Raw genomic sequence first — 12457 nt, 5'->3', positions numbered from 1 at the left:
AGAAGTTCTGTTTTTGGGTAATTCAGAAACAGGATCTCAGTGTTTTTATGATTGTTTGGTACAATCTTATAAAAGACTGCAAGAGAGCTTGTGTTTCATTAGTACTTACCAACATGGCAGGTTTAAAGTATTTAACCACAGCCGGGGCCATCTGTTGTGTTCAGGCATAACTGTTAGGTCAGTGAGTTTGTCCATCATGACTGCAAGATACTGGTGCTTGCAGTTGGACCTGGCTGATTATCTCGAAGAACATGCTTCGAATTTTCTTGAACTTAACTTTAATAAGAAGGATTTCATTGCATATCATAAATATGTCAAATCTCAAGTGGGATGTTTACAGAGAATCATTCCATTTCTTTTCTCATGTTATGGTTTATATTTAGTGTGAACCCTCTTCAATGAGGTGTATTTAAAGATACCTTTAATTATTGTGATTAGCCTGTTAATCAGATTTGTATCTATTAAGAAAGTACCCATCAGTTATGTGTTTTTGCAAAGTATTACTCTTACAGTTTCATTCTAAAGGAAGTAACATTTCATGAGGTGTAGCTAGCTCTTGGGACCAACAGGAGTTTTTATTTTAAATTTTTCAAAATTTGCTTGCCTAGCCATATAAATCTTTAAAAGTAGACAAGAAGTAGATTTGAGAAATCTGACATGGAGTCTAAGGTTTTGTTGAGTAATTGTGTTTATGTCATAGATTTATGAAATAATTTATGTTTTGTGTCTGTTTTATTCCCTTAGTTAAACATGATTGCAAATATACTCTTTAATATATCTGTTACCAACTGCCTGTCTCAGAGTCTTTGAGTCTTATTTGTTGAATGAGGATGAGAATAAATAGTTCCTTGGTTTGGGGGAAGCACTAACTGAGATGCTGTGTGTGGAAGTGCTTGGCTCTGTTTGGTACATAAAAACACTCAGGTTTTTTTTTCTAACCAGAATTGTGGTGTCTAATATATGTTGGGTTAGGGGGAGGATGATAAATTGCTTCACTTTTGAAAGCTATGTGGGAACATTTGTTGGGTCCTCTGTGCTAGGCACTAAGATAAACAATGATGATAAGATAGAGCGTGTTGTCCTTAAGGAATTTACAGTCTAGGGTTTAGGTTCACAGCAAGATTAAGAGGAAGGTACAGAGAGTTCCTGTACACACCCTGCCCTAACACAGTCAAGCCTCCCACATTATCAACATCCCCCACAGAATGGTACATTTGTTACAATTGATGAACCTCCATTGATGCATGGTCATCACATAGAGTCCATAGTTTATATATTTGGTTTCACTCTTGGTGTAGTACATTCTGTGGGCTTGGACAAATGTATAATGACATGTATTCAGCATTATAGTATCATACAGAGTAGTTTCATAGCCCTAAAAATGCTCTGTGTTCCCGCTATTCATCCCTCCTTCCCAACTAACCCCTGGCAACCACTTTTTACTGTTCCATAGTTTTGGCTTTTCTAGAACATCATATAGGTGGAATCATACAGTATGTAGCCTTTTTCAGATTGACTTCTCTTACTTGTAACATGCACTTAATGTCCTTCTATATCTTTTTGTGCTTTGATAGCTCATTTGTTTTTAGTGCTGAATCTTTCACTGTCTGGATGCGCCACAGTTTGTTTATCCATTCTACTGAAGGACATCTTGCATGCTTCAAGATTTGCCAATTATGAGTCAAGTCGTGCTCTAAACACGTGTGCAGGTTTTTGTGTAGACATAAATTTTCAACTCCTTTGTGTGAAACCAAAGAATACAATTGCTGATTGTATGGTAAGAGTATGTTTAGTTTTGTAAGAAACTACCAAACTGTCTTCCACAAAGTGGCTATACCGTTTTTCATTCTCACCAGCTGTGAATGAGAGTTCCTATTGCTCCGCATCCCTGCCAAAATTTGGTGGTGTCGGTGTTCTGGATTTAGGACAGTCTAATAGGTATCTCATTATTTTATTTTGCTTTTCTTTGTTGACATGATGTGAAGCATTTTGTCATGTCGTATTTGCCAACTGTATACCTTTTTTTTGTGTGTGTGAGCAGTCTATTAAGGTGTTTGGCCCTCTTTAAAATCACATTAGTTTTTTTCTTCTTTTTGTTGAGTTTTAAGTTTTTTTTGTATATTTTGAAAAACAGTCCTATATCAGATGTGTCTTTTGCAAATATTTTTTTTTCTCATTCTTTTTACATCATCTTTCACGGAGCAGAAGTGTTTAATTTTAATGAAGTTCAACTTATCAATTCTTTTTCATAGATCATGCCTTTGGCGTTGTAGTTTAAAAGGCATCACCATACACAAAGTCATCTGTTTTTTTTGCTGTGTTATCTTCTAGGCTTTACATTTAAGTCTGTGATCTATTTTTAGTTATTTTCCAGAAGGCTAATTTTTGTGTAAAATCTGCATGTAGGTTCATTTTTTTGTACGTTGATGTCCATTTCCCGGGACCACTTGTTGAAGAGACTGTCTTTGCGTCATTATGTTGCCTGTGCTCCTTTGTCAAAGATCAGTTGACAGTATCCACGTAGGCTGTCTCTGCGGTATCTGTTCTGTTCCGCTGATCTGTTTGTCTGTTCCTTTGCCAACACCACACTGCCTTGACTACTGTAGCTTTATGGTAAATCTTGAAGTCAGGTAGTGTCCGTTCTCCTACTTTGTTCTTCTCCTTCAGTATTGTATTGGCTATTCTGGATCTTCAGCTTCTCCACATAAACTTTAGACTCAGCTTGTCAGTATCCACCAAATAACTTGCTGGGATTTTGACTGGGATTGCACTGAAGCTATAGATCAAGATAGAAAGAAATGACATGTTGACAATATTGAGTCTTCCTATCCATGAGCATGGAATATCTATTTATTTAATTTTTCTTTGATGTTGTCATAATTACCTCTTGCTCTGAGTCTTTTGTTTTTGTGTCTTTCAACTGATTGGATAAGGCCCACCCACATTGGGAGGACAGTCTGCTGGCAATCTGCTTTATCACAGTCTACCAATGTAAATGTAAATCTCATCCCAAAACATCCTCATCCAGGATAATGTTTGACTAAATATATGGGCACTGTGCCTAGTGAAGTTGACACATAAAATAAACCATCATAGATAATAATGTGAAAAAATTTGAAAAATAAGCTGATTCATGTAATTAGACATATACAAAGGGCGTGTTAACATTAATTTTATGCAAACTTATTTCTGTCTTTTTAAGACATACACCTAAGGGGAGCATTGGGGAAAATTTGAATGGAAGTCATTTTGCAGCAGCAATGAAAGTAGTTTTACAAAAAGAAGTAAGTCAAGCATGTGTGTGTGTGTGTGTGTGTGTGTGTGTGTGTGTGTGTGTGTGTGTGTGTTATTCCATTGAACTACAGCCCTGGACCTTTGTGATATGTCAATTCAGTCTTGACAGTTTTGCCGTAGTGTGAGCCAATAAAAGACCTGTAACAAGTTTTTTCTAGTGGAGAATAAAAAGTGGCAGACTCTTTGGAAGGTTATTTTTTAAAAGCAGGAAAATACTTAAAGCAATAGCAGAAATGTCTATAAAGTGATACATTAGTAGCTAGAAAAGAATTAGAAAAAATTTGCAAGAATGAGAGAAATTCCATACTCTATTGGACAAAAATCTTTTACCAGAGAACAATGATAAGGTTTTAAATTTCTTCCAGTAGTTTTATAGGCTTTTTATCTTCTGGGCTTTTAGAGATAGGATGTAGAGTAATGTGAGTTGTGTCTACAGAATGTCATATATAGTTGATATTTGTATGGCTTTTGTTGTGTAAGTCTTGGGTGTTTCTAGTGCTAAGGAGTTCTGGGGAGCTTCAGAGAAAGCAGATGGTCCCTTGAGGATAAAGTATGGAGGTTTATGTAGTACCTTGTATTTCTTTAATTTCTGGATGATGCCTTTGTCTGAAATGAACAGTGTCCGTGTTGCCTAATGGACTCATATTGTGTACTAACTCATAAGGAGAACTCTAGATAAGTATTATCTGTCTGCCCTAGCACATAAGACATTATTGTCATCTCAATTAAATGGGCAGGTCTCTGGCTTTCTGGGTTATGTATGCTGAAACTAAAGTCTTAAATGATAACTAATATCACATAAACAAATGAAACAAGACAAATAAGAGGGGAAAAAAAGAAAAAGAAATGGCAGTTAATTTGTGAATGCTGGTAGTGTGCTATTGAGTTAAATTGTATTTTATTGAGAGGACTGTGTAATATCCATGGTAACAGTGGTTCTTCATCTGAATTCAATAAGTTCTGTTTAAACAAAATATTAGTGAAGCAGATACAATTTATAGAACCATCTAATCTGTTAGTCCTTCCTGCCAGTGCCAAAATTTTATTAAACACCTACTATGTGCAATTGTTATAGATATTGGGTATACAGAAGTAACACAATGGACGTGGATGGTTCCTAGCCTCCTGGAGAGAACAGTCAGGTGGGAACTGTCATCAGACAAATGTACAAACATATAATCATAAAGTCTATTAAATTTATGAAGGTAAAGTATTTGAGGCTCCAGGAGAGAATACAGTTGATTTTAGAAGTTAGCGGAGGTCAGGGAGGAAGTGATGGGTGAGATGATGAGGAGACTGGAAGAAAGTGTTTCTTTGCAGAAGCAAGGGCATGTGCAAAACCCTATGTGGCCCAGTAGAAGAAGAGTTTAGAGAAATCCAGTGTGGACAGCACAGGAAGATTAGTGCAGAGGGACCCAGTCGTGCAGGACATCGAGCCAGACTGAAGAGCTCGAAATCTATTCTAAGATTCAGGGGCTGAGCAAAATGATCTCATGTCTTCTTTTTAAAGGCTCATGCTGAATATCATATGCCAAGTTAGAGCTTTGCTATTTTTAACAAAGAATTAATATCTAATATAGAAGGAGCTCATAAAAATCAACATTTTTTAAAAAGGGTATGTATATAGAAAAATGATCAAGGGATGTAAATAGTAAGTTCCCAGAAAAGAAATCTGAATTATCATCACCTCACTGATAATCAGGCAATTGAATCTGTGATTCTGAGGCTCAGAAAAGAGGCCTGGTTTGCAGAGAGAAATTGGCAGTTGGTGGTATTGATGTGATTGAAGTCAGGCGAATGTATAAGATTGTCCGTGGAAGAGCACACAGCGAGAAGAAAGGAGAGCCAGCCCAGGACCAATTTCTAAGTAACGCCGAACCATCGGAAGTTGAGTAGAGGAGGCCCACAGAGGACACTGTGAAGGAGGAAGTGGTCATTTGTGTCAAATATCAAAGTAAGGCTTGAGAAGACATTAGTGTGGGGATGTGCAGGTCTTGGGGAAAAATGTAGTTCAGTAGTTTGGTAGTTTGTGGGGGAGGCAGTTGACTGGGTTGAATGGTGGGTGGAGAGAAATCTTCTTTGCTTAAGTTTGGTTTTGGAGGGGAGCAAAGAAATGGGGTATTAACTTGTCAGAAAAGAATATTCAAAGCGATTCGTTAAAAAGGAAGGGTGGTTCTAGAACTTGTAGGTGGTGGCTTGGCTCAGGTTTTTTCCTTTATGCTGCAGTTATAAGTTACTGTAGTTTCCCGGGGGCACAGATGGGGAGGCAGAATAAGGCAAAAATGGGGATGGTGGATAGCAGAGGATGGGAAAGTCGCTGGACCTGGGCGACAAGATTGGGAGTGGTGGTTTTTAAGGATGGAGAACAGACATGGAGGCAGGATGGCACCTTCAGGCAAGCGCCACTGCACCTCTTGTGTGTCCCAGATTGGGGCACTCCTTACTGCTCTTCCCCTAGATGGCACTGGGTGCATTCTGAGGAGCTGGCAAAAAATATTATGCAATTTCCAAAAATCCCCTCAGCAATACAGAACTGCAAACTGATATTTACTGAGGTATTTGCCTTATTTAAACAGGCATAATAAAATACAATAAGAGCTTATTAGAATTAATTCATTTTTCAGTAAGATGTGACTTGTGTGAATTGTAGGAATAACTTACTGATGAAAGTAAAGTTATAAAGTAACTGCTTAAGCCAGATTGGAATATAAGTGTGAAGAAATCTGGTTTGAATTCTGAGCTTTATGATTACTGTCTCAACAGTGCTGTATTTCTTGTTTCTGTGTGCTTTGTGTGTAACATCAAGCACAGAAGTTTGATTTGGATGAGGAAGAAATGTAGACTGCAGGAACTATACTATGCTCTGTAGCGTCAATTAAAAAATAAGTATAAATAACTGTATGCGTAAACATTCATATTGATGTAAGCATTGTGTATCATCTATTCACTATTGATCTTGTTCTCATAAAAACGTGAATAAGTGACTGTGGAATAATGATCTTTGTGTACCATGTATCCTGTTGTGTTAAGATATTGCTAAGCTTAGACAGAGAGATGGCATTTTACTACTATGTAATGGGTAATCAATTTTATAATAATATGAAGAAACAGGAATAGAAGCTAAAAATGAATTGGATTCCCATAACAGTTTACATTAGGACTTCTTTTCCATAAGGTAGATTTTTGTGTGTGTGGGCTTCCAGTTTGTCAGTGTTTCATGCTGTGATCATAATGGCAAAATTAGCATTAATACCCAAACTAGGGAAGGGAAATTAAATGATTAGAAGGCTAAAAAGTTCCATCATATGCTGGAAGGAATTTTTATTCTAATTATAATGATTCAAATTAATAAAGTACTGTGATTTTTATACCCATGGTCATCATTTTGTATTCATGATCTGATGTACAAGTTTATTAAAAGTTTAATTTTGATTGAAAGAAATTATTAGCTCAATTACATCAGTTTGAGATATTTTAAAGAAAATCTAGCCTGTTATTAAGTATTTGAGTGCATTAAAGAAGGAATGGTTAGTTGCATTATCAAAGAACCCTTTTAAAAAATCTTTATTGTTGAAAGTATTACGTATGTCCCCTTTTTTCTCCCATTGACCCCTTAGAGCCCAGCCCAGGCCTTCACCTCCCTATTGTCTGTGTCCATGAGTTATGCATATATGCATACAAGTTCTTTGGTTGATCTCTTCCCCCCGACCCTTTCCTCTGAGATTCCACAGTCTGTTGTTCTGTGCTTATATGTCTCTGGATTCAAAGAACACTTTTTTTACAAGGCTTGTTTGACACTGTAAATGTGTGATAATTACTGGGGAATTTATATTTATTTTCTCATTTAATCCTTACAACTGCCCAATGATGGAATCTCCATTAAAAGTCACATATGATGCCATAACAAGGTGTAGAACATTAAAGAGCAAAGGCCTTTCTCTGTAAGGGTTTGCATAAATACTGTCCAAGGTTTTAATGACATAAATATTAAGTGGTCTAATTATGGAGAATATTCTGAGGTTCTTATCTTTCCTATTTTAACCTAATGTTACCACTGTGAAAAGTCTGTCCTTTGCTTCCACCAATTCTTAGGTAATGTCTTTGTTAAAGCTGTTCTTCAGAGCAAAGTAATGATACTGCCTTTTGTAATTATACAAGTACTAGAGGCCCGGTGCACAAAATTCGTGCATGGGGGGTGTGTGTCCCTCAGCCCAGCCTGCACCCTCTCCAATCTGGGATCCCTCTCACAATCCAGGACTGCTGGCTCCCAACTGCTCGCCTGACTGCCTTCCTGATTGCCCCTAACCGCTTCTGCCTGCCAGCCTGTTCACCCCCTAACCACTCCCCTGACAGCCTGTTTGCACCTAACTTCCCTCCCCTGCAGGCCTGGTCACCCCCAACTGCTCTCCCCTGCAGGCCTGGGTCCCCCCCCCCCTCCAACTGCCCTTCCCTGCAGGCTTGATCACCCCCAACTGCCCTCCCTTGCAGGCCTGGTCCCTCCCAACTGCCCTCCCCTGCTGGCCTGATTGCCCACAACTGTCCTCCCTTGAAGATCTGGTCCCTCCCAACTGCCCTCCCTTGCTGGCCATCTTGTGGCGGCCATCTTGTGTCCACATGGGGGAAGCCATCTTTGACCACATGGGGGCAGCTCTATTGTGTGTTGGAGTGGTGGTCAATCTGCATATTACTCTTTTATTAGATAGGATGGAGGTCTGGTGCATGGGTGGGGGCCAGCTGGTTTTCCCTGAAGGGTGTCCCGGATCAGGGTGGGGGTTCCCTTGGGGCGTGGGGCAGCCTGGGCGAGGGGCCTGTGGTGGTTTGCAGGCTGGCCATGCCCCCCAGCGACCCAAGTGGAGGCCCTGGTATCTGGGATTTATTTATCTTCTATAATTGAAACTTTGTAGCCTTGAGCGGAGCCAAGCCTCCTGCTCACGCTGTGGCCACAGCCATTTTTGTTGGGGATTTATTTATCCTCTATAATTGAAACTTTGTAGACTTGAGTGGAGCCAAGTCTCCTGCTCGCGCTGTGGCCGCAGCCATTTTTGTTGGGATTTATTTATCCTCTATAATTGAAACTTTGTAGCCTTGAGCAGAGGCCTGGGCCTGCCAGGGCAGGTGGAAAGCTTGGCTTCCTCCATTGCCGGGGGCAACCCAAGCCTCCTGCTCTCTCCAGCTCCGTGGCTACCACCATTTTTGTTGGGATTTATTTATCTTCTATAATTGAAACTTTGTAGCCTTGAGCGGAGGCCTGGGCCCGCCAGGACAGGCAGAAAGCTTGGCTTTCTCCATTGCCAGGGGCAACCCAAGCCTCCTGCTCTCTCTGTGGCCACAGCCATCTTGGTTGGGTTAATTTGCATACTTGCTCTTGATTGGCTGGTGGGCATGGCTTGTGGGTATAGTGGAGGTATGGTCAATTTGCATATTACTCTTTTATTAGATAGGATATTTGTACAATGGAAAGAGTGCTAAAGTTGAAATAGAACTTTCCCAAGTACTAAGGAATGTGTGTGTCTCTGTGTATGTGTAATTTTTATAAAATTCTTCACGTTTCATGTTTATCTGGGCTGTATTTATTATTAAGAACAGGAATACTTATATCTATGTGCTTGAGCCCTAGTAGTATGTTACGGGATCCATTGCACATAGTAGGAGCTTATCAATCCAGTTGAATCCTTTCAGGATATATCCTTTTGTTTATGGGAACAATTTAATTCAAACCCTCTGAAAAATTAATGTAGGTTGTCTTTTAAAAATCTCCAAGGGAGGAACACTAGTCTTTTATTCTTAATAGTAAGTGCTTCCATTTATAATTTAAGATTCACTGTTTCTTTGTTTCTTCTTCTTTTCTTTAGCAAAGTCAGTGTTAAAAACATTACCCTGATAAGTCAAAGGCTGCTGTCTCACATCTTGTTGTAAAGGCCCAGTTCTCTTGTAAGCAAGGAGATTCAGTGGGCTGAACACTCTTATTTATCTCTTCTTCCTCCAGTGGTCCCATTAAAGTGATCATAATGGAATAAAAAATACATAGACCAACAAGAAGAAAGAATTGAGGAAGGTCCAGCACAGAAAAGAAATTTTAAAATGTTTCTGTCAGCCTGGAACCTGTGGAAGTCTTGGTGACTCCTACGACATTGTGGGGCTGCGCTGAGGGGTCCCTCAAAGGCCCCAGACTTTGAATGGCAGGAAGGTGGGAGTCCCATGTGGTGCTGAAAGTCACAGAATTTAACCAGGTGCCTGTAGTCCAAACACTTCCTGGATCTAGCTCCCTTCACCCCATTGGTACAGTTCATATTTATATATGGTTATATTTTATGAACATATGTGTATTTTTAAAACCCTTATAGCATCCTATCAGCAAAATGTTGCTGATATAGTAAAAGAGAAATTGAACAAGTCGAGCAAAGCTCACCCTGGAGCCCAGATCCTGTCCACAGCGTGACTTTGCTCCCACCTCACCATTATAATATACTAGAGGCCCAGTGCATGAAATCCATGCATGGGTAGGGTTGGGTTGCTAGGCCTGGCCAGCAATCAGGTCCTACCGGGGTCTTGCAGCAGCCGGCCAGGGCCTTCCTTTGTTCCGCACCACCCCCTGGTGGTCAGTGCATATCATAGCGAGTGATCGAACTCTGGGTCTCCCAGTCGAACTTCCGAGGGGACACTTTGCATATTAACCTTTTATATGTATAGATCTGTTCCTTTAGTTTTGAGCACCTAAACAATCTAAACACCACTTGAGTCTTGAACCTTTCAGCAAGGCTAAGTGTTGGATGTACACAGGCAGTACCCTTCATGTGATGTGAAGGTCAGAATCAGCGTGTGGGTGGATGGGAATCCGGGGCGTGCTGATTGCCTGTTGCTGATTTTGTGAACCCTGTGGTGCTCTGGGAGGCTCAGAGCCTTCCTGGGTGTGAATGTTACCTCAGGAAGGCTTTGGAAATCTACAGCTTGGTAGATACGCCAAGAAATTACATTTTTCTCAGGTCTTGGGTTCTAAGCACTTGTAGAGTATTGGCCTTGAAGGTCTGATGTTTCTGTTTTCAGAAGATGTCTCTGATGTAGTTCTCCTTTTTCACAGCTAGCACCCCTGTTTAGGGCCCTGTCACTTGTTCTTAATGGCAGTAGCTTCTACCCTTGGTTTTCCTGCCATTAGTCTCTTATTTCCATTCAAAACTTTTTTTTTTAATTGGCCAGATTAATTTTATGCAGAGATTTCCTGTTTATTGAACATCTCTGTTGACATTCTTGGCCGTCCATATTTTACTCTACCACTTAACATTATTTCCCAGTGTTTTGTGCTCACACTGTGCTGGGTCCGGCTGGGGACTCTACTGTCTTTCTCCATTTCCTCCCTCACTTCATCACTCTCCTTAGCCTGTGCTGTTCCTGTCAATACAAAGGTCCCTTCTTCCTCTTCTCTGCCTCTATAAACCTTTTGAGTAATTCAGAGCCTGGATTTATTTTCTCACCTGGGAAACTTGCTCTGATTCTGCCAGCTCTCATTGATCTCTTTCTTCTTGAAACCAATTGAATTACATACTTTATAATATCTTCGTTGTTCGCAGAAGTTTCTAAATAGGTTGCAAGACTTCAGAACCTCCTATTTAATCTCCTTAGGCCCAGCAAAATCTAGGCACCTGGTGCGTATGAATTCACCCATGGTTGATAGACTTGCTGTTGTGATTTTAGTACTTAAGATTGGTGCTTAAAATTAAGAGAAATACTGAAGTAACACTCATATACAGCAAAGTGCTGTCCTTTTAAGTTTATTTGATAATTGAGTGGTGTTGAAGTGTTTTCTCTCCTTTGTCTCACCAGCAATCAAAGAAAAGTACACAGACTGGACAGAATTTCTCATTCGTGATTTGACTGGTTCCCGGACAGCACCTGCTAACCTTCTGGAAGGTGTATGTATTATTGTTTACAGCTATTCTATGTGTGAAGCATCAGTTACATGAGCTCAAACCTAACAGCACCTTTGCATATATCCTTCCGCAGGTACATGCGTACACACAGGTATCTATATCCAAAGAGCCTAACTTCTTGTTTTTTCTTAAGTTACTTAGGTTACTGATTCTAATGGCATTGAAAAATCTTCATCTGTGCTACAGTCAATAAATGGGGAATTTGCTTCTATGTGAACACATTTTTAACTAATACTATGTCTATCTTATATGTTTAAGCCTCTATCCTTTATTAGTGAATGTAAATAAAATCCTGCAGAATAATTGTTTTGTACAGGTGAAACTAGTATAGTCTGGAAGCATATTGATAAATGGTTTCACTAACTATTTCATTCCGGATGCATAACCCAAAAATTTATATGCACATGATAAGTAATAATTGAATTAACCTCCTCTCTTATAAAAACAAGAGGATAAATGACTAACCATATTTAAATTTGATTAAGGTAATTTATGGTACTGAAAAAATAGTTAAATCTGAAATCTTGATGGTTCATTTGTAAATAATTTTATGATGAAACATTTTATTTTTATTTTCCTGTTCTATTATATATAGTAAAAGATATGTTGTAGATAATTATTGTGTTACCATATCTGTTTGAAGAGTGCCCTTGAAAAAGGAGGAAACACAATGAAAAACAAGGAATACAGTATGGATGTTGACAATATCATTATTCTCTTAACCTTAACTATAAGTTTCCCTCCTGTCATAAAAGATATTGATACTTTGGAACACCATTGTCTGATATATTGGGTTATTGGGTTTGGTTCTGTGAAGATTTTGCCTAGTGTATTTGTTTATCTTAATGGCTACTAATTTAATTGTTTGGTTAACAAATCAAAATGATGGTTGTTGACCCTTTAGAAAGGACACATGGTGTTACTCTTTTAGGTGTTTTTTTAAAACACATTTACCTTCAAGCCTGACTGAACAAACACCCTTTTCTTATGCTAACATATGCTAAGAAGATTGCTTAGATAGGGCAGTGAGTGCATTTATTCTCTAAACCAACTATCAGGTTAAATGTAGACATACCTTTACATAATATTCTAATTTAGTATATATCATTATGTATCAAACATGTTATCTACACATGTTCATGCTTTATGCACATAATCAAAGTATGAGAGGGTCTTGATTACTATAACAGTGGCCATTGTAAGATACATGTCTGTTGAGTCCCAATATAAACTTATAG

General features: G+C 39.0%; 1 protein-coding gene across 3 annotated transcripts in view; it reads left to right on the top strand.

Moving 5' to 3' along the window:
• Window positions 1–12457, top strand: part of SFMBT2 (Scm like with four mbt domains 2) — a 196134-nt gene that overhangs the window by 77095 nt on the left and 106582 nt on the right. For 2 of the 3 annotated variants that reach the window (XM_054726333.1, XM_028130935.2), the window contains exon 4: window positions 11113–11201. In XM_054726333.1, coding sequence (XP_054582308.1) covers window positions 11113–11201 — 89 coding nt within the window. Of the gene's footprint in view, window positions 1–11112; window positions 11202–11292; window positions 11311–12457 lie in introns of all 3 variants that reach the window. The other variant, XM_054726331.1, reaches the window with a different exon arrangement.

This window comes from Eptesicus fuscus, chromosome 2 (assembly GCF_027574615.1).
Source record: "Eptesicus fuscus isolate TK198812 chromosome 2, DD_ASM_mEF_20220401, whole genome shotgun sequence".
Taxonomy (NCBI): Eukaryota; Metazoa; Chordata; class Mammalia; order Chiroptera; family Vespertilionidae; genus Eptesicus; species Eptesicus fuscus.
This window is presented reverse-complemented; position numbering and strand designations above follow the sequence as displayed.